The sequence below is a fragment of the Bidens hawaiensis genome, unplaced genomic scaffold (genome assembly GCF_021521415.1).
Source record: "Bidens hawaiensis isolate Kalapana, Puna unplaced genomic scaffold, B.hawaiensis_p1.1 tig00039025_1, whole genome shotgun sequence".
Lineage (NCBI taxonomy): Eukaryota > Viridiplantae > Streptophyta > Magnoliopsida > Asterales > Asteraceae > Bidens > Bidens hawaiensis.
The window spans coordinates 90872-112440 of record NW_027496857.1 but is presented as its reverse complement, the minus strand read 5'-3'; the positions used below and the strand labels follow the sequence as shown (position 1 = coordinate 112440).

The 21569-nt window shown below is 35.4% G+C and overlaps 4 protein-coding genes across 5 annotated transcripts; 1 reads left to right on the top strand and 3 right to left on the bottom strand.

The window, feature by feature from the left end:
- Window positions 1-2676: 2676 nt before the first annotated feature.
- LOC143590858 (uncharacterized) lies at window positions 2677-4832 on the top strand. Its single transcript, XM_077071209.1, has 2 exons — window positions 2677-4185; window positions 4331-4832. The coding sequence occupies exon 1, from the start codon at window positions 3114-3116 to the stop codon at window positions 4164-4166; it is 1053 nt and encodes a 350-aa protein (XP_076927324.1). The 5' UTR covers window positions 2677-3113; the 3' UTR covers window positions 4167-4185; window positions 4331-4832.
- Window positions 4833-5320: 488 nt separating this feature from the next.
- On the bottom strand, window positions 5321-8802 carry LOC143590857 (putative protein arginine N-methyltransferase 3). The gene is made up of 8 exons (XM_077071208.1): window positions 8584-8802; window positions 8184-8495; window positions 6977-7405; window positions 6808-6905; window positions 6616-6694; window positions 6258-6518; window positions 6011-6178; window positions 5321-5934 (listed from the first exon to the last, which is right to left on the bottom strand). Exons 2-8 carry the CDS (start codon window positions 8475-8477, stop codon window positions 5497-5499), a joined length of 1767 nt encoding a protein of 588 aa, XP_076927323.1. The 5' UTR covers window positions 8478-8495; window positions 8584-8802; the 3' UTR covers window positions 5321-5496.
- Window positions 8803-11933: 3131 nt separating this feature from the next.
- LOC143590863 (uncharacterized protein At4g33100-like) lies at window positions 11934-14226 on the bottom strand. Its single transcript, XM_077071215.1, has 4 exons — window positions 13979-14226; window positions 13817-13901; window positions 13018-13123; window positions 11934-12193 (listed from the first exon to the last, which is right to left on the bottom strand). The coding sequence occupies exons 1-3, from the start codon at window positions 14071-14073 to the stop codon at window positions 13022-13024; spliced, it is 282 nt and encodes a 93-aa protein (XP_076927330.1). The 5' UTR covers window positions 14074-14226; the 3' UTR covers window positions 11934-12193; window positions 13018-13021.
- Window positions 14227-15855: 1629 nt separating this feature from the next.
- LOC143590856 (uncharacterized) lies at window positions 15856-21212 on the bottom strand. 2 transcript variants are annotated; one of them, XM_077071207.1, is made up of 13 exons: window positions 20854-21212; window positions 19011-19185; window positions 18846-18929; window positions 18516-18757; window positions 17834-18074; window positions 17663-17742; window positions 17501-17585; window positions 17258-17389; window positions 17080-17193; window positions 16940-16987; window positions 16748-16829; window positions 16632-16667; window positions 15856-16334 (listed from the first exon to the last, which is right to left on the bottom strand). In XM_077071207.1, exons 1-13 carry the CDS (start codon window positions 20988-20990, stop codon window positions 16240-16242), a joined length of 1551 nt encoding a protein of 516 aa, XP_076927322.1. In that variant the 5' UTR covers window positions 20991-21212; the 3' UTR covers window positions 15856-16239. The 2 variants fall into 2 exon arrangements, with proteins under 2 accessions (XP_076927322.1, XP_076927321.1); XM_077071206.1 differs by having other exon boundaries at window positions 15858-16334; window positions 16748-16832.
- Between the last annotated feature and the right edge of the window lie 357 nt (window positions 21213-21569).

The following is a 21569-nucleotide window of genomic DNA, read 5'->3' as shown; positions in this document are numbered from 1 at the left end:
TTTAAGTGTAGTGTGTGAAGTGTTAAATAACAAGAAAATAGCTTTATATATAGGGAAACCCTAGGGAACACAATCCCTTAAAAAGAGGAAAAGATCTCATCAAATCAAGCAAAAGATATTAAAAGCATAAGAAAACAAAAGCAAAAGATATTAAAAGATATGGCAGCAGGGGAACAGGAAAAAAGGGCTGACAGGTTACAGAATAAAGCATGGGAGGAGTCAGATAAAGGTACTGGTCAAGGCATGGGAAAAGCAGATTTCAAAAGATTATGTCAGTCACTTTTTCTGCCAACCAATGGGGTTGGTGCGCATGCTTCGCCGAAAGTGACTATTCAGACAGAAGATAAGATATCACAAAAGTAAACGGGCTGGCTAAAACAGAAAAAGATACAAGTCTAGCGCGAGAAAGCTGCGCGCGAGAGGCTGCGCGCGTGAGAAGGCTAAGGCGCGCCGCGGGAAGAATTACATTTCTTAGCGCGCCGCGGGAGGAACTACAATTCCTAGCGCGTCGTGGGAAGAACTACAATTCTTAGCGCGCCGCGGGAAGAACTACCATTCTTAGCGCGCCGCGGGAAGAACTATGATTCTTAGCGCGATGCGGGAACAGTTCGCCTCGCGTATCGCAGGAACAGTTGGTCTTCGCGCAGGCTTCCTTGTAAGGAGTCTGGCGCGTGGAGCTGCGCAGACATCCTTAGGCGGGAAGAACCAAAGGACAAACAAAGAGTTAAGAGAAAAAGGGGGTTCAAGGCGTAAAGGGTAAGCAGAGGGGCGGGACGGCAACAAGAGAGAGAAAGGGCGAGATGGCGACAAGAGAGAAAGAGGCGGGACGGCGACAAGAAAGAGAAGGAGGCGGGACGGCGACAAGAAAGAGAAAGAGGCGGGACGGCGACAAGAAAGAGAAAGAGGCGGGAAGAAATTAATACTATTATTATTATTATTACTAAGTAATATAAAAAAATATATATAATTTATTTAATGTTAAATTTACAGAGATTAATAATCAAATTTTAAATCATAAAAAGAATCGGATTCGGAAACGGGTACCTGGGTCGGGTCGGATCGGGCAGTTGTCACACAACTCATAAATATCACAGTCCCGAAGAATATGGTCTTGCAAACACCACGACTGTGCTCTCGAAGCCACAAAAGCATATGTAGATACATCCTCGGTCGAACTGAGACCCAACCCCCTATAACGGGTCGGAAGTGATGCCAACCTCCATTAGAGATCCCCAAAGAACGGACCACCACAAACCACGATGTCCTCAATCGCCCTTCGAAGACCATTGTCAAATATAGAAACAGCTTCCCCCACATACATAGGTTGGCATGTTCTCAAACCGAACAAAAGCTTGGCGACTCCCATACTTGAGCGAAGCAAAAGGAGCTCGCATTGAGGGTCTCGAAGTCTTGGGAGACAGCTCATTAGTTCCACAGCGCTAGATGCCCTTTTCATAGCCAAACTGCTGATAAACCCCGCATCCCGGCTTACAGCACCACCAAGTAGTTTCACGCCAAGCACCGGTCTTCCAATCCCGCAAGGGAACAACCCATCCTGTACCTTCACCCCATTGCATGTTGGCCAAAATAACTCTGTTTTCTTAACGTTTAATTCAAGACCCAAACGAGGCCCCTCAGACCTGATAATATCTAATGCTTTGGCCACCTCTCTAGTATCCCGGATAATCGTGCCATCATCCAAGTACCAAGCATGAAAGAGAAGCTTGCACCGATCTCTGATTTGGTGAACAACTGGGTGCAAAACTAAGGCAAAAAGGAGAGGCCCAAGAGGATCCCCCTGTTGAACCCCAGTGGTGGATTTAATGTAAGTATCACCCACATATAACCTAGCCGACTGCCCATATAAAAAATCCACCTAAAGAGAAATGGATGGACATCAATTCCGGACCTCATGCAGAAGGGTCATCCTATCTACTAAGTTGAAGGCAAAACAAAACATAAACCAATGATGCGCATGAAAAGTGCTACTAATAATGGTCCAAATGTTCTTATCACACATTCACCCTCACATGTTATGATAAAGATGGTTTGTGATATTTACATCTACATTCACATGTTATGATAAAGATGGTTTGTGATATTTACATCTACATTGGACTTTAATAATCCAAATTTTTATCTAAGTCCATGTTAATTACAACCTAGGAAATATTTACACAAATTCAAAAGATTAAATGTATTTTCTTTCGTCAATCACATACTAATTGAAAAGTAATAACATTGGCCTTTAGATGACGTGGAAAATATGTATGAAACTGCTAGAAGAAAATGCGTTCAAAGTTGAAAATATCAGTAAACATTTTCTCAGTATGGATTAACATTGACCAATAAGTGAAAGTTGAGAGTATTAATACCCAATAACCCAATTAGTTTTGACATACTGAACTAAAAATAAATCCCCACTAGTTATTAGTGAACCCGAACTCCATGGATAAACATGAATTGGAAAACTGAGACGGGTATGAGATTAGATAATTTGTTTACGATTATAATATTGTGTGCTACCCAAACCGGTTACCCAAGTAATGAACCAAAATTTTATAAAAATATTTTTAAAATAATATTCTAATTAACTAATTTTTAAAAAATATTGTTTCCTGTTACCGAAGCAGCCGGTAACCAGTAAAACTTAACCGACACGTGTCAATCACTCATTGATCTGCCAAACCCTCGTTCCGATTATCCATTGCGCCGCCATTCATCTTATAAATCAACTCACTCACTCACATGGTTGCGGCAACTCACCGGTGATACTATTTCCGACCGCCGTCCACCAATTCGATAATATTATTATGATTTCCCACCAGTTTCTGGATAAGGGTTTTGTTAATTTATATTGTTTTCATCTGTTTTATAGTTGTTGATTGATTGATTTGATAGTGTAGGTAAGGTGTTTGTGAAAATGCCTCAATAGGGTTAGTATTGTTTTTGTGTAGGCAAGGTGTTTGTGAAAATGCCTCAATAGGATTAATATTGTTTTTGTGTAGTTAAGGTGTTTGTGGAAATGTTTCAATAGGGTTATTACTGTTTTTGAGTGTTGTTTTTATTAAAGTTGTTTTTAGTAATTTAACGGGTTCGATAAAGTGGCGAAGATGAGTTTGGGTGCAACGGAGGATGATTCGGGGACGGAGATTCATCTCCCAGATGATATTGACTGGGAGATGCTCGATAAATCAAGGTTTTTTTTCCTCGGTGCCGCATTGTTCTCGGGTGTTTCGGGCATGTTGTATCCGATTGTGGTGTTGAAGACACGGAAACAGGTGCTTGCGAAAAATATGCCTTGTGGGAAGTTGGCGGTTGAGATTATGAAACATGAAGGTTGTAAGGGGTTTTATAAAGGTTTCGGGACGTCGTTGATGGGGACGATTCCGGCTCGGGCTTTGTATATGGGCGCGCTGGAGATGACGAAGAGTAATGTTGGTTGTGTGACGGTGAAAATGGGGTTTTCGGAGGCGAAAGCTGCGGCTATAGCTAATGCTGCGGCTGGGTTGAGTGCAGCCATGGCTGCACAGTTGGTTTGGACTCCTATTGATGTTGTGAGCCAGAGGTTAATGGTTCAAGGTGGAAACAGTGGTCACAGTGGTCACAGTGCGGTTAGATATAACGGTGGTATTGATGCGTTTAGGAAGATTATTCAAACTGATGGTGTTCGTGGGTTGTATCGTGGATTTGGGATTTCGATCTTGACATACGCTCCGTCTAATGCTGTGTGGTGGGCGGCTTATTCCACGGCTCATAGGGCGGTTTGGGGCGGGATTGGTTGTTATTATTTGAAAAAGGAAGGAAATGGCGGTGGTGGAACTGGAAGTGGAACTGGAGTTGGGTTTACACCGGATTCTAAGGCGGTGGTGGCGGTGCAGGCGGTGAGTGCCGCCATGGCTAGTGGGTTTTCAGCGGTGGTTACAATGCCTTTGGATACAATCAAGACAAGGCTGCAGGTTTTGGATGGAGAAGGGAGTAATGGGAAGGCGAGTATTATGCAGATGGTTAGGAATTTGGTGAAGGAAGGTGGATTGAGTGCTTGTTACAGAGGATTGGGTCCGAGATGGGCTTCGATGTCTATGTCAGCAACTACAATGATCACCACCTACGAGTACCTTAAGAGGCTTTCGGCCAAGAATCAAGATTTCCATGCTTTGGGTTGAGGGGTGTCTTCAAAAAAAGGTAAGAAAACACTAGAAATGTATATACTGTATATATTTAGGTGAAAGTTGTTATATTGTTATCAAGGTTCATGTTAATGGTTAATAGGTTAATAGGATGAACCATTATGCACATTCACATACATATGACTGTGTAAATACCTTAGAATTTACAGAATCAGGATCAACAATGGTCTCTGCCAAGATAGTTATGCTTCACAGAAGAATGCGAGATGGTTCCATGCTTGCACCATGGCTCGAGCCGGATGGAGTTGGGTTTTCACAAGCAATGTTTTAAGGGTTAGAAAAGAGTTGTGGTTTGACATCAAACTGGCATACTTGTTGCCATAATCTGTTGTGTACTTTTTAACACTTTATTTTATACACCAATGAATTTTAACACGACATTTCTGAATGATACGCAAATGCATGTTCTATGTGACACCGGCTTACATATCATTATTTTTCTCGTACATATGACTCTGATCCTATAACACCCGCTCACATATCAGAAGCCTACTCTCGGTGGTATTTAACTGACAAATATTAATTATTTATGCAGTCATGACTCGTGTATCGTCCATTCTTATCATATGCCTTTATTGGTAATGCCATAAACCTACATGTCCTATATAAAGGCTATAAGGCATGACTCAGGTGGCTCAAACTCGCTAAACGCAATTTTTATGAACATATGTACAGAGTGTGCATGCTATGTGAATATGTGATGCATGGGAGGTTGTTAACATGATGACATAATTTGCTATATAAATTCACGAATTAAATAGTCAAACCCGTCTTTAAAACAAACAAATAACAGACGCAACAATGTATAATAACGATAGAGAAATTTCTAAAAGAAAGTTCCCTGCTATGGGCTTTACCGTTTATCAGTGTTTTCTTCATTACTGATATGCCTAAGTTCTAAATTCTAATCATATCATCCTCACCGTAATATTTTGTAATCAAGGTTGTAGAGTGCAGTAAACTTAACAACCGTTAGTTGACATTTTCTTGGTTGGATACAGGAAAATGGCGCGTTTCTAATCATGACGAAATAAAAGAAAAACACGCTGTTTTCTGTAAAAACCCGATATAATAAATAAGCTTAAAAAACTTGATATATAATAAAAGATAATGATATAGTCACATGATCTTCCACACCAAACACAGAGCATTCAATAATAAACGAGACTGCAAAGTATCATAAAAGTTACTTTCCTATCAAAATTATCATCTTAAAACACCAAAATTGCAGGCCACAAGAAACAACCACATGAGGCTTTCAACAAAATTTTCATCTAAAACACAAAACGTAAAGCACTTAACTGCTCTAACGCATATTAAACAATTGCACGGGCAATTTTTGTTTCTGACCATCAAACCCAATAGTCGTAACCTCCAGTGAAATGTCAATGCTACGATGTTCAACACCACGTGCAATACTGATACGCGCGTTAATTTTGACTGCTGGGTTGACTTCACTCCCAACCTTTGAACAACTCTTGGAAGTCAACTTCTTGAATGTTAATGAAATTGGTTCACAAAGAGTCAGTAAAGTTTGAGACCAATGTGTTGGAGGGGTATATGGTGATGTTGACAAAACCGTAGGGGCTTCTTTGCAAAACCTGCTTGTGAATGAAGTATCGAACCATAGAACTACTCCATAACACTTTGTTATGGTCGACTCTGCCTCTGTTGACTTTTGTTCTAATTGAACAGATGCAGTGAAATCAACTTCATCCGGTTTCATTGTCGCCAAATCAAACTCCTAGTACCAGTAGAATAACAATACTCAATATCTTATATTATTATCATTAACAAGAAAATATATTATTTAACCAAACCTGTAGAAGAGCAGTATTTGTCACCAAATTATTTGCATCCACCACATCGACAATAGGAATATGAGCAGCATCTTTAACCAACTCGTTACCGACAGAAGACATGTTGAATCCATAAACATTTTCCCAAAACGGGATACTTGTAGCACCTTTTCCAAATCCAGCAACAAACTATAATATAAACGATAAAAACAGAACACTTAGTACACGTTTCACTAAATCAAAATTCACTGGGATTAGGAGTACAAACCATGGTAGCTGTATCAGGAAGCATGGCACCACCGGGCTTTAACCAATGGTCACGTGCAACAAGCACCGAGCTGAGCATTGACTCATAAAGTAGGCAGTAACCCATCCACTCACTGACTAACACATCAACACTTTTAGGCTTAATTTGACCAGATTTAATAAGATCTTCAACCATGCTATTAATAACTTTAACTACTCCAGTTTCCTGTTTTGTACTTTCGTTTGAAGCTTCATTATACAACAAACCATTGTCCTTTGCAATCTGAAGATATTGAAACAATATAAAGTTTCATTACAGGACGACATGCTGCTCATTAAAGGTGAAGATGTTAAAAACAATAACTAAATCAATGAGTTACCTGAGAGGCTACTGTAGCCATTTTATCACTTGCTTCAACTGCATCTACTATTTTGGCCCCTCCTTGGGCTGCAAATAGACTAATAAAAACAAAATTTTAAACAAAATAAGCTATCATTTTGTAGACCGATCTATAATACACAGGCTAAATAAATTAAGATATAAATATTACTCTAAAACAACAGAACCTCACCTTAGTATTCCTGTGCCACAACCAACATCCAAAACAACAGCATCCTTAAAAAGAGAAGGATTGTCTACAATGGCTTGTCTATAAGCATCTGTTCTTACCTACATCACACAACAAATTATTTATAAATTTCATTTAGATGATTAAAATAAGTAAAAATGTAAAACAATACCTTATCACTTAACATCTCTTTGTGTATACCAAATGAGCTATACGAGCCAAAATAGTCCTTATTCACGATCATAACATTACGGTCAACAGCACTCAAAGAAGATTCATTGAATCTTTTACCGTTTGAGCTCTCCTCGTTACTTGCAGAAATAGAAGTGTTCCCGTTCACTTGATATGATTCCCCATCAGATTTGTCATCAATGCTCATCGTTTCTATTCCGTCTGTATTTCTAGCCATATCATCATCATCAGCTTCATCTTCATCAAAACTAAACAAAAGATTATCTTCTTCCATATACGGTTTAAGATACATGGCATCATCCCATGGAAGATTACTGCTTCCAAAACCAGATGGTTCATGTAAATGATCTTGTAGCTCTTTCCTAGACTCACAGGTACTTCCACAGCTCCAACATCTATTCTCCGCCACCTGGTACAATCGTTAAATAAATGAATAACAGTGTTCCAAAAATCGAAATTAGTTGGCGACTAGTTACTGAACGGTGGCTTACCGATTCGATTTTAAGTAATTGGACCCTATAATCAATATTTGGTCAAAGCCGGCCAAAATTGGTGAAGACTGGTTAAATTAGGTTAAAGTTCAATCAAAATCGGTCAACAATTTTGAAATATTTGATAAAAAATATACTTATTTTATAAAACTATAAATTTTATTATGCAAGTAAATATACATAATTTTGAAAAACTACATATAAAATTGCAATCCAATTAATCACGATAAATACGTTTTAATCGCTAGTCGGTATCCCACCGCCCGACCAAGGCCTAGCAATAGGGGTGCAAATGAGACAAGCTGCTTGCCTGCTTGCAAGCTACTCAAGCTCGATAAAAAAGCCTAGCTTTTTCGAGCTCGAGACTCAACTAAAGCCCGTTTAGTTATAAAGCGCCGAGCTCGAGCTGAGCTTAGGCTCCCTTAAGATTTTCTCTAAAATATATAAAAATAATAAAAACGTATAAAAACTGTTTAATAAAATATAACAAGCCGAGCTTGAGCTTTAGAAAAAGAGTTCGAAACGAGCCAAGCTCGAGCTCAACCTCTCGTAAATCAAAACAACCCAAGCTGAAGCACAGTCGAGCTCGGGCTCAGCTCGTTTACGCCCTACCTATCGAGTTCTACAACACTAACATATATACACAACATTAACAAAAAGCAATTAATTAAAACAGTTGGTGTCTAAAAGTCTAACCTTGGATCTAACATAATTAATAAGCTTAACACAGCCATAGAAATCCAACTTCAATGCCGCCTTAATCCTTGTAAAATCAAACCGGTGACTCGAACCGCAGTGCTCAAATAATAAACTAGTTGAAGTGAATCTAGATTCACAGAACAGACAGAGCAAATTTAGGTCATCATTATTATCATCTTCTTCTCCGTCAGCAGTCCAATCATCCCAAATCTGTTCTTCTTCATCAATATCAGTGTCTTCCATGCTCTGCATCTCTTGTTCTTCGAGGTTATTGTGGAGTGGAGCCGCCATTGGTTTAATTAGGTTAAACTGAACAGAAATAGAAGAAATTGAAGTTAATTAAGTTGTTAGTTTGTTAAAGATAGGTTATATTAAGGACATAGAGTGAAATTAGAACCTGTAGATGGAAGCAGTTGAAGAAATTGAAGCTGCTGCTGCTGCTGCTGACAGCAAGGGTTTTAGACAGACTAGGGTTTTTATTTGATAATTAATAAGTATTATTGATTGAACCGGTAATATGGGCTGGGTTTATCCGGTCTGACGCTTTTTAATCTGATTTCAGTTTTAATAAATTATAAATTTTGAGAATTAACAAACGATAATTTTAGTTCATAAAGAAAAAATAAGCGAAACTAATATTTTATTTAAGGGTGCAAACGATCCGAGCTACTTGAGACTGCTCGTGAAAAAGCTCGATCGAGCCAAGCTTAAATGAGCCTGAACCCGAGCTCGAGCCTTGAAGTAAGCTCGTTTAATAAATGAGCCCAAGCTCCAGCTTATTCGCTTGTGGAGCCTGAGCCAGCTCACGAGTTTAAACGAGACTTTCAATAATATAATGCTTGTAATATATATTATATTAATATATTTAATAATCATTAATTAATCTATAAAATATTATGAGAAAATAACTAAGCAATATATATTATGTTATATATAAAATTATGATTGACAAAATATATTTAAGTAATAATAAATACATAAAAATTAATTAATAAATAGTAAACAAGTGGAGTCCGAACCAAGCTCGAGCTTTAAAATCTACTAACAAGCTGAGCTCGAGCTTAGAGATAAAGATCGAAACAAACCAAGCTTAAGCTTTGAGTAAGTTGAATGAGTCGAGCTTGGATTGGCTCGTTTGCACTCCTAATGCTATTCATATATAAATATATATTCATATAAAAATGTTAGTTTTAATGTCTGTTTGATTACATTATGTATACATATCTAACCATGAAGTGAAAGTTACTCGAATCTCGGATGAAAGTAATTATTGAAATCATATGAGAGTTTGTGTATAAAGAGTTTTATGTCTATTGTCTAACCCCATGTTTGTGCCAAGTAGTTTTATATATTACATGATGGAATGTTTTACGACATTGTTCCGCAAAGGTGACGTGATACTGAAAAGTGAAAACCATGTTATTCTCGTACGGAGGTTTATAGCCTACTGAAGAGTTGGTAAAACTCGACAAATGATAATAACAAAGAAGCGGGGAGGATGAGCGCCGGGAGTAGCGGGGTGATATGTACATAGCTTTAGGTGGATACAAGCTGTTTACTGAACCTGTTGTATAGAGTGAGAAAAACATTGTTCACTTCATACTAATAATGTTTTAACAATATGGAGAAACATTGTAAATAGGGATGGCTAGAAAGAAGAAAAAACCAAGTCACTCGGGTAAACCGAATTATTCGGGACAGGTATACTCGAAGCCTGACTGGTTGTTGTAATTGAGTCGAGCCAGGGTAAGCTCGGGCTCGAACATAAATGAGCTTACTCGAACTCGGCTAATTTACTTTATTGAGCTGAAAAAACAAGCTCAAGCTTAGCTCATTTAAAGCTCGAGCCAAACTTGTATAAAAGACAAAATACAATATTTACATACATTTTATTTGAAATTTATTAATTAGAGAATTAGAAGCGTTATAAATTTTATTTTTGTTCGTTTTCTATAATTTTCTATAGAGTTAAGTGCCATTTTAGTACCTATGGTATGGTCAACTATGCAACTTTGGTACTTATTTTTTATTTTGTACAAATTGCTACCCCAGTTTAAAAAAACTTGCATTTTTAGTACTTTTTTTTCTATCCCAGTCTATTTTTTCCGTTAAGTCAGAGATAATTTGGTAACTTCGTTATTTTCTTTATTTTTTCCATTTCTTTTAAACGCTTATATGTTGTAAACGCCAAATCCACAATCATAACATCAAAATCCAAATCCTAAACCCCCAAACCCTTTCTCCATATCATCATAGGGTTTAAGGTTTTACGATATTTTGGGATTTAGGATTTGGATTTTAATGTTTTGATTTGGGGATTTAGGGTTTATAAGCTATAAATGTTTAAAAGAAAAGAAAAAAACAAAGAAAATAACGAAGTTACCAAATTATCCCTAACTTAACGGAAAAAATAGACGGGGTTAGAAAAAAAGTACTAAAAATGCAAGTTTTTTGAAACTGAGGTAGCCATTTGCACAAAATAAAAAATATGTACTAAAGTTGCGTAGTTGATCAAACCACATGTACTAAAATGACACTTAACTCTTTTCTATAATATTTTAAAGATCGAGTGGTATAATATATGTATTATTTATAATTTTTTTCATGTTGGTATGCTATTTTATATACACACACACAAATTAAAATTTAGGTTTAAATCTAGCCGAGTCGCCCTAGCTCGAGCTCGGTTTGTTTTGAAATCCAGCCCAACCAGCTCATATAGAATCGAGCTTTCTTTGAGCTGAGCAATTTTAAAGCGAGCCACAAGCCACAAACTTTTGGAACAACACTAGAATGGTTTAGGGATGGGTACGGAATTTGTTTTTTAAAATTTCTCATAAGTATGAGATTAGGTGATACCTGACATGATTACCCGAAACCATATACTCGTTTACCTGAACTATATACATGAATCATAAACCCCGAGAATTTTTAATTTTAATTTTTTCTTAACCTTTGTCTAATAATGTTTCATTTCAGTAGATTAATTATACGAAAGACTAATTTTTCTGTTGAGATACGTATTTAATGATAATGTTTATATCATATATGCTATGAAGTATATAAATAAAGTTATATAAAAATTATAATGATATTATTAGTTAATGATACTTTTGTATGCATGCAATGTATTGTATATTAACTTGTACTTTAGTTCAGTAACTACATAAAGATGTTTACCAGTTTACGTGATTTCATACTTAAAATCGGTTTTATACCGAACATGTCTTTATAAATGTATACTTATACATAAGTGCGTATTTGTAAACGAATAAATACATAAATAAATAATAAACATTCAATGGTGTGTTCAAAATACCAAACTATCTGTCGTATCATAGAACAGCCACGCCGTCACAACCGAACTATAGGGCATATACATTTCAAACAACGGACCAACACACCCGTTTTGATTTAAACGGTTTGATCAGTTTCAAGTTTGATTGATAGTTTTCTACATAGTGTCTGTCACACATGATGATAATGGTAGTATCAATGAATCAATGATACTATCATACATGGATTAGAAATCATATGGTCATAATCTGTTTGCAAAGGACACAAACTCCCTTAAACTCTTATTTAAGGTTTTCTTGTGCCCGGAACTTAACTTAAATCATATATACCTATTTAGCATTCAATAAACACTCACCGGGATAGAACGTCGTTTTCTTTGACAATTCACATATACGAGACAGTAACAAAAAAAAAATAACAATAATAATAATAAAGCACACTCTTATACCGTGTAAAACAAGACTGCCATAACTTATAAAACTGTTTTACTGAGATAACACTACAAACTTGTGCTGTGTTAATGGCATTAATTACTAAAATCTTCTATATCAGGTACATTATTTCTTGGTAATGTTACAGTTCCAAAACGTTAACCAAATTGTGTGTCAAGAATTCGTAAGAAACATAAGTACTGATATAGTTAAGAACAGATTCAGATTCTGGACCGAAGATGGTTTCATCTAATCCATTCAGTCGATGTGTTGGCACGGCTGCAGAGACAAAGTTATCGTGTTAAATTCATCATTTTTACACAGAACCAAGATTATGGCAAAAGTTGAAAGCATGAATGAAGCATAAACTGCAATAACAAAATTATACACTATAGAGGTGACAAAATGGGCATGCGACCCAACATACTTTCTGTCCAAAAATTGCAACTATTATGGTTACAAAAATCATAGTATTTCAATATAAATCCAATATTAGGAGCAAAATACACTATATTTATAAGCGACTTTCACCCCATTTCCTGTTCTATTTTTTTTATTTTCTATTTTTTTTGTCTAAGCTGCCTTATCTACAGAAAAAAACAAAAAAAGCAGATGATTGCTAAGTGTAATACTGTAACGGCTTGTCTTATATTAGATGTATGCAGTAAAAGAAACAATTTCTAAAACTTGTATATACTACTAGTGGAGATACATTAATGACATAACATCATCACAACATGGATCTTTTAAGTTTTAACCAATTATTAGGTATTAAAATGTAGATGATCAAAGCTATGAGTTTAACCTTCGCTAACATTTTAACATTTCATTTATATTTTTTGTAACAAAGCAGGCCAACAAGTTTACACAAAAAGGTCTCGGTGACTCAACTACTCAATGCAACTAGCAAAAAAAAGATAATATAAAGAAAGATTCTAATCATGTAAATGATTGCGTTTTAGGTTTTCGTATCATTAGGTAAGTATATATTAATCGACACACTTTATCAAAAACAATCAATCATATCCTACAGATTTAGACAAACTTCAAACCAAACATTTTCAATAAGAAAGTTCACTAAACAATTCAAAAGCAGAACTTACCGCTTTATATAAAAACAAGCATGACACATTTAGGAGTAGCAGCAGGTATTCTATTCAGCCCTTCCGCTTCCAGAAAGCGGCTCAAATTCTTGTCTTCTAAATGTTTCTGAAACATAACATAGAAAATATATATTAAAAAAAAGAGCATACAAAACCAACAGTTAGTCAATCCCAAATTGCAGGCCTCAAATGTAGTCAATCCCCAAATTCGACTATAATCTAGTTTACACAAACTCAAAAATTGAGACGACAACTTCACAAATAATGATTGTATTTAGGGGTGAGCCAAAACCAAACCATAACCGTAAACCAAAAGTAACCATAGGCGAACAAAACTGTGAATTTGATTAAACAACCATTCGGTTAACTTATGATTACGGTTAAAGTGTCTTCGTGAACTGACTTTAACGAAACCGAACCGAACCTTGTACGTATTTTTTCCAAATTTTATATCTCTATTTCCATCTTTCATACCTCAAATTCTAGCTTCAAACATTTAAATTTATACTGCAACTTGGAAACAACATCTTTCAGCTTCGAAAATTCATAACTGAGCTTGAATCATCATAAATTCATAACCAAACAACTTTCAACTAAAACAAAGAAAAAAATACATTGGACAATTAACTAAACTAAACCGACCTAAGGTTAACTGAGCATTCATAACCAAACAGAACCGACTTCGCACACCCCTACTAATTATAACAATTACAAGATGACATTGATTAAATAATGAATTTGATTCAGAAACTAGAGGCTAAAGGTAACAAATTTGAAGTGATATGAGTTTGCTGCTTACAGATAAACATTCTTTGTATTTGTGCCACTCGGAAACACATTCTTCTTTATCCCAGTGTCCCTTCAAGAACTTCTCAGAATACCACCTGCAATATACACATCATAGTATTAATTAGGGCTTTTCACTATCAACCCTAATAATAATAATAATCATATTACTTACTTGTTGAAACAGTTATGATAAGCAGTTCTGAGATCGGCGCAAGGAGACGTGTTTGTTGATGATGATGAGTTTCGTCTGTCTCTTATGAATCCCATGTATGTATGGTATGTATATGTGTATGTATGTAAACTAACTGATGATGATCAATTAGGGTTTATTGTTTTGAATAGAATTTTTGATTTGGGGATAAATTGATGATATTATTACAATTTCAATTTCTGTCTTGGATTTTCAAGATTGGGTTTTTAACCTCTTTCCTTTACGGTGAACAAATAGGAACAAAAGTTAAGTTAATTTTTATTAATTTCAATTATTATTTTTTTTTTGTTGTCGCCCTTGTTGATTATTGAAGGTTTCATCTTTTAACATATTTGGTTTTACTAGTTTGCGATTAACGAAATCCTAACGCTGATAATTGTAGGTTGTCAGAAAAACGTTTTTTTTTGTCGGAATACTCACATATATTTCTAGAAAACTCAACATTTTCGCCCTAAACATCTTTGTAACATTGGATCGGATCTTTATGAACCTTTTTTGTAGTAAAAGCCATTATTATTAAGGTCGTCGGAACCCTAGAACCATCGTTAGAAGCGGTTGGTGGTGATGGTGGTTGTGGTGTTTAGGTTGAGTTTTCTGGCAAAAAAAAAAATTGACTTTTCCAGCGAAAAGCGTTTGCCCGACGACCTGCAAATAATGATGTTATGATTATGTTAACCGCGGACCGTTGAGAACAAATACGTTAAAAGGTGGGACCGTCAGCAGCCAATTCGTGACCGGCAACGATCAAATGATAATAGTTGGGATTAATAAAAACCAATATACCTATAATAAAATAAAAAAAGTAGTTATTGAATTATTATGAAAAAATATATTAGATTTAGACGAAAATAATAGCATCAGAACCTGAGGTGCGAATGTCGTGGTGGAGGGCTGGACAAGAGAAGACGGACCTGCTTACGTTGTGAAGCTCAAGTCCATGAGCGGACAGAGGTGTTCCACCACTCTCACATCACTAGATGTTCCAAGACGGCGATCTCGTAACATAACATGTTTATACGAAAGTAAGATGGTTATCTCATAACATAACCATTTTACGAATCACAACTAAATATATATCCACAAGTTATATGATTATAATAGTTGTAAATTTTCGTATTTTTTTCCTTGTCGGCGTTGAACAAGACGTCACTGTATGTTTCATTTACTACATCGTTTTATATTAAAAAGTTATGTTTTTTAATGTTGATGATGCCCATTTACCATGCAATTCGACTCACTCTAAACAATCGGTTAACCACTTTGTCATTTAAAACCATATGCGTTTTATCTTGTTATTTTTCATATCGACCAGTCGTGAAGTGAGGTTAAACCATGATTTGTTTCAAATTGATCTGTTTTGACAATGACAAACATTAACAAATTTTATCAAGCATTGCTCTTCTATTCAATCATGAGGCTTAATATGTGTGTCAATATTATTTGACTTCACATTAAATTATTTAATTATTTGCACTTTTCAATGCTATTTTTTTAACAATAAAGAATTTCACGTGCAAACCCACCAACCCTTTCGGGGCTATGCTCAAAGACGACTTCTTGACCGCCGTGAGACCATACCTCCTGATACGCGAGAACCAGATGAAATCAAAAATTTATATGAGCCTTGTTTGATAAATTTACATCTACTTGAGTAATGCTTCTTATAATCCATTATTTCAAAAGGAATTTTTGATGCATAAAACCTTTGCTTATCTCCTTTTTATTCTACTTTAATTCTCTATAAATCATTTTAATGCAAGAGTTCGTATCACTTGCACCATATACATAATCTATAACGAAAACTTTACGCGACTCAGTTAAAATAACTTCTAGCAAAGACAACCATTAGTACTAGAGATCTTTACCTGCCAAAAGCTCACACACAATAATAGTAATAATAATAAAACAGTCAGAAATATCCAGAAAAATCTAAAAAAAAAACTGCCACAAGAGAAGCCAAGTTGTTGACTTGTCAACCTGGGCAAACATAACACACAACCAGCCCTAGTTTACTACCCCTCACTTGGGCTTTTTATACTCTACTGTACACTTAATATATTGTGGATGGTCAATACTGCCCTCAAATCTTTGATTCAATACAACGAGTTCAAGGAAAGAGGCAGGCGTTTTAATAGCGAATGTAGGGGTAGCTTTGGTATTTCCCAGGCAACAACCTGATATTAATAAACAAGTTGTGCCCTCCGATTCCATAGCTTAGCTAACTATGGCAGCATCGAGTCATCGACTGATGTCAGCATTTGTATGTCGCTTTCTTTGGCTGCTGCTTTTGTTGCATAATCCAGCTTCAGTTCACCTGCTGTTATGTCAAGAAACGGTTTTTATGTTATTAGAGAAAGCACAACAGATGACAAAATGGTGTTTTTGACAAAACGAGTTCAAGAAAAGTAGAAAACACAAGGGCAAAACTGTCTTTTTGGGAAACACGTTCAAGAAAACACGACAAAGGGCAATTCAGTCTTTTTGGCAAAACGCATTCAAGAAACCACAACAAAGGGCAAAACAGTCTTTTTGCCAAAAAGAAGTTAAACAAAAAACCATAAAAAGTTCGAGAATTTAAGAATTTAAAATTCAGCTGAACTTAGTATGTGCTTACCATATAAAGAATCACTAGACGCACTCCGCATGAGATCTGGTCAAAGTCAAACAAGACTTGGTAAAGATATCAATATATAAATATTAAATATTAGATAATAATCTCAACTAACTTACCAGGATTATCACGCAGTGCCTTTACAGCATCAAAGTTCTTGTACGTATAGCCCACAAAGTTCAAATCTGTATTATTCAACTGCTGCTGTATAATAACAGTAAAAACACAATGTATCACAACAGAAGCAACCAAAACAATGATTCATTATACATCATTATACAACTTTACGTTAATATTAAAGAAGAACGCACCTTCCGTGAGGGTCCTGAACCAGTTCTTCCAGAAGTTGGAGGGTTCAACTGATGAAAAGTTCAAAACTTTAGTCCATAATTAACTGACAATTGTTAATGACCTCAAATGACATAATGTATTTATATAAATTGTTAAATACCTCATCAAACTTCATAAAATTTCGGGTGTCTAGTTCTCCGTTGACTTCAGGTTTGAAAGCTGCTTCCATTTCATATAACTTATCCCACTCAACATCCTTGAACCACGGGTGTGCCTGAAACAAATAAAAGTTGATTATTGAATAATCAGCTCAAGGGGTAAATAGGAAAATTCTATACCTTTATTTGGTCAGGCCCACATGTACCGAGCCTATGCTCAACATCACAAAGCAACCTGTAGATGAGATCCTTAGCTTCTGGTGACAACATTGTGTCTTCTGGAAACCTAAGATGATTCTTCCAATGAACAATCTGATATATTCGCTTAATCAGCTTCAGATAAAAATTATAAAATAAAATAAAATAAAATAAAAATAAAAAATTATTGGTGCTTCTGTAAGTAGATGCATGATTGTGTCATACCTTCCTGCATGTGGTTATTGGATCATTTGCATAGAATGGAGGATATCCAACAAGCATTTCATACATTATAGCACCTAAAGACCACCTGCAACAAGAACAGTTGTTAACAAAACTCGTGATGTAAAATAATAATAATAATATAATAAGCAAAATCACACGAACCAATCACACTCCATGCCATATCCTTTCTTCAACAAAACTTCAGGAGCAATATAATCAGGTGTGCCCACCGTTGAAAACGCCTTTTCACATAAAACGAACAAAAGTTAGCATCTTTATAACTCAAAATCATTGCCTGGAAAGACAGTGGCAAAGTTATAAATAGAAACAAACCAGTTTTCTCCTGTTCATCTGCCAGTGCTGAAGCTGTTCATGTGCACTTTTCCATTTATGTCCATTTTCAGCATCGGGGATGCCATCAATGTCCATTGGTTCACTTATATTTTCATCAACCATAGCTTCATTTTCATTTAATGTAGATAATGTTCTACAATCAAGCGGCTTGCAGAGGCCAAAATCTGAAAGCTTCATGTGACCATTTTTGTCCAGTAGAAGGTTGTCAGGTTTTATGTCCCTGAAATGAAAAAAAAAACAACATAAAATAGATAAATTTCACTTCACCATGTTCCATTTTGTTATCCAGCTAAAAAAAAAAACAGAGAGAGTGGCAATGTTAGAACGAGTCTATCCAAGAAAAGAGAAGGGTAAAATGGCAACATGTTAAATAAGCAAAAAAATTCAAAACATCATACTAAAACAAACCCTTTTCAACCCAAATCAATCTTGATTTGTTATCTCACCCGCCCATCTTGCCAGCTCTACTAAAGTTACAATCTTGATTATCTTGATTCAAGAAAAGAGAAGGGTAAAATGGGAACAGGTTAAATAGGTGAACAAGTCAAGCGGCTCATACTAAAACGAATCCATCTCAGCCTGAACTAATTTTGACCCATTATCCACCCGCCCATCGTGCCACTTCTAATAAAGTTACAATCTTGATTATCTTTTGACAAACCTGTGAATGTAGTTATGTTTGTGAATGGACTCAATAGCCAAAACACTTTGAGCAATATAAAACCTAGCAACATCTTCTTTTAATGTGTCTTCTCTCATTAATAAAGTCATCATGTCGCCACCGGGTAGGTATTCCATAATGAGGTACAAATACTCGGTGTCTTGAAACGAGTAATATAATTTCACTATGCAATGACTTGCCACTTCTGCAAGCAAGTTTCTCTCAGCCCTAACATGTTCCACCTATAAAACAAAATATGAAATTTGTTTAATTACAGTAAAAGAAAGCGAAATGCAGTTTGACTAGTCAATAAGAAGATATATTATCTACCTGTCCTCTAACAAGCATTTCTGATTTCTTTAGCTTTTTCATTGCATAAATATTGCCAGATTTGTTCTCCCGACATAACCGTACCTATAATGAAATAAGATCAATCAAAAGTTCAAACCTCAAAATGTGATTTATTATTAAAATTGTTTTGTGTTTATTTCTAACCTCTCCAAAGGCTCCTCTTCCAATGATGGTCAAAAGTTCAAAATCATCAACACATATTTTGTTCCGTTTAAGTCGCATAAACTCGGTTTCCTTTCTTTCTAAATCCTTAATCAGATTGATCTGCTCCTCTTTAGGCACATCTGAAGAAGCCAACTTCCTCTCCAAAACCCATCGCCTGCAAAATAAAAAGTTCAACACAAAATTTTAAAAATACTTGGAAGCAAGCCATTAAGATCATTTCAATGAAACATTCTATTTATATAAATTTCTACTTCAAGCCATATGACCGCTTTGCATAAAACCAAATATTTTTAACTTTAGCCAGACGTCTTTTCAATGTGACATCTAGGGATGAGCAAAACGGGTACTGGTACCGACTTGACCAAATCGGTACCATGTTTTGAGTTTTCGGTACCGGTACCGGTATTTCCTGAATTTTGCCTTCAATACCGGTACCTAACCGAGCATTTCAGTACCGGTACCAAGAATTTGGGAAAATCGGTATTTGGGAAAATCGGTACCGGTACTCGCTCATCCCTACTGACATCCATGTATACTAAAAAGAAGTCAACATTTGAACTATGGGTGTCAATTTGCTTGCGTGTTAACTTGAAAAACAGTAAAGAGTATATGTCATCCAAAAACCGTAGATATCAGTGACGACTGACGGATCCATGATTTTCAACCATGTTATTCATAGTCATAGCAAAAAAATCTAAGGAGATATACTATAATAATGATTATTTTAACTTCCTTTTATCCACCCACGGCGAAAATATTCCTATTTTATATTAAAATTACATCATTTGTTAACTTTTGTGACACGAAACCTAATTTGAAACCTCTCCTACTTAATATACGATTAATACTAAAAGTTCAAACCATAAATGTTGCAGGAATGCGAATTATCTATAACACCACAACTAAAGATGCCAAAAATCACAAGTTTTGGCAACACAATATAATACTAGCCAAAAATCACAAGTTTTGGCAACACAATATAATACTAGTACGGGACACTCACCAATGATACAAAACCTCTCTAGACTCAATAATACACAACCTAAAATCAACTTATAATTCTCAACAAATCACAACTTTTGGCAACACAATATAATACTAGTATGGTACACTCACCAATAATACACAACCTAAAATAAACTAATAATTCCCGGCTGTCGTCGATACGAATTGGGTGCCATATCAACATTCCCAACTACCATTTCAAGCTAATTAAGAATCTTCTAACCTAAAAATACAAGAAAACTACAACAAGAATTCAAATCAACTACAAGCATCATCTCAAACACTAACTAAAATTCCCCATTTATCAATTCAGTTACTTAACCTACTAAACATGGATCTATCCAATCTTTTAACAGTTTTTCAACAACCAAGCCTAGATCTCACAGCACAATAAATTCAAAAGAACAAAAACAATTTTGGTTCCAAACACAAATTCACCAGTCGAAGATTCTTCAATTAAACAACATAAAACAACAAAAAGTGTTAAAAAAACTTGGAATTAAGCCTTGGGTTCACATAAAAATCAAAACTTTATAACAAAATGTGACCTTTCAAACAATTTTGGTACCAAACACAAATTCAGCAGTCCAATATTCTTCAATTAAACACATAAAACAACAAATGGTGTTAAAAAAACTTGGAATTAAGCCTTGGATTTTAATAAAAATCAAAACTTTATAAAAAAAATGTGACCTTTCAAGCATTTTTGGTATTCACTAGTCCAAGATTCTTCAATTAAACACATAAAACAACAAAGGGTGTTGGAATTAAGCTTTGGAATTTAATAAAAATCAAAACTTGATAATAAAAATGTGACCTTTCTTTGCGTTCTTGAATGTTCTTCATCTGAGTCTTGTAGTGATTCTCTATAAACTGTTTAGCAGCAGCCACTTTCTCCATGGTCAAACTTGACCCTTGAATTTCATCATCTCCAGCTTTGACCACATCTTCCATTGTGTGAATCTTGATGTGGGTTGTGTGTTATCTTGGTCTGCAAACAATGAAATTTAGAAGTAAAATGGAAAGCTCAAGAAACCCTTTATGGGTTACCTCAGCAGGCAGCAGCAGCTGATATTAAGTGAGAAAGTAATTAATTTGTAGTGTATGTATGTATGGGATGTGTGTATGTAATATGTATGTATGTAAATGTGATTGTAGGGTTTTAATCTGGTGTATGCAAAGCCCAAAAACTAGATCGGTTATTTGTATGACAGCTGGTTTGATCTGTCTAATCTTGATATTAGGTTTCTCTTTCTTGTCTTCTTTGACTCCATTAAATGGTCAAACGCCATTATTTTTTTATTTTTATTTTTATTTTTTATGTTTTTTTATTTTTTTTCTTCTTTTTTACTCAAAGATATGGTTCATGTTTCTATTATTAAATTCGAGGTGTATAAATCGGTTAAAAATTCAAAATTAGTTTGGGTTGATACCGTCTGGTTTGGTCAATAAAAGTCAAAACCGGTTTATGATCGGTTTCGTTTAGAAAAAACCGGTTTTTAACTAAGTTACGATTGGTTTCGGTTCGGGGTT

Bases quoted from the DNA above. Each gene is read 5' to 3' on its own strand.
- LOC143590858 (XM_077071209.1), top strand. From the start codon at position 3,114: ATGAGTTTGGGTGCAACGGAGGATGATTCGGGGACGGAGATTCATCTC.
- LOC143590857 (XM_077071208.1), bottom strand. From the start codon at position 8,477: ATGGCGGCTCCACTCCACAATAACCTCGAAGAACAAGAGATGCAGAGC. The intron at 6,906-6,976 runs GTATTGTTTTAC...TGTGTGATGTAG, and splicing joins AAGAGATGTTAAGTGATAAG to GTAAGAACAGATGCTTATAG. The intron at 6,519-6,615 runs GTAACTCATTGA...CAATATCTTCAG, and splicing joins TGGCTACAGTAGCCTCTCAG to ATTGCAAAGGACAATGGTTT.
- LOC143590863 (XM_077071215.1), bottom strand. From the start codon at position 14,073: ATGGGATTCATAAGAGACAGACGAAACTCATCATCATCAACAAACACG. The intron at 13,902-13,978 runs GTAAGTAATATG...TGTATATTGCAG, and splicing joins TATCATAACTGTTTCAACAA to GTGGTATTCTGAGAAGTTCT. The intron at 13,124-13,816 runs GTAAGCAGCAAA...GTTATGTTTCAG, and splicing joins AATACAAAGAATGTTTATCT to AAACATTTAGAAGACAAGAA.
- LOC143590856 (XM_077071206.1), bottom strand. From the start codon at position 20,990: ATGGAAGATGTGGTCAAAGCTGGAGATGATGAAATTCAAGGGTCAAGT. The intron at 18,930-19,010 runs GTTAGAAATAAA...ATTTCATTATAG, and splicing joins GAAGAGGAGCCTTTGGAGAG to GTACGGTTATGTCGGGAGAA. The intron at 16,668-16,747 runs GTAAGTTAGTTG...GACTTTGACCAG, and splicing joins GGCACTGCGTGATAATCCTG to ATCTCATGCGGAGTGCGTCT.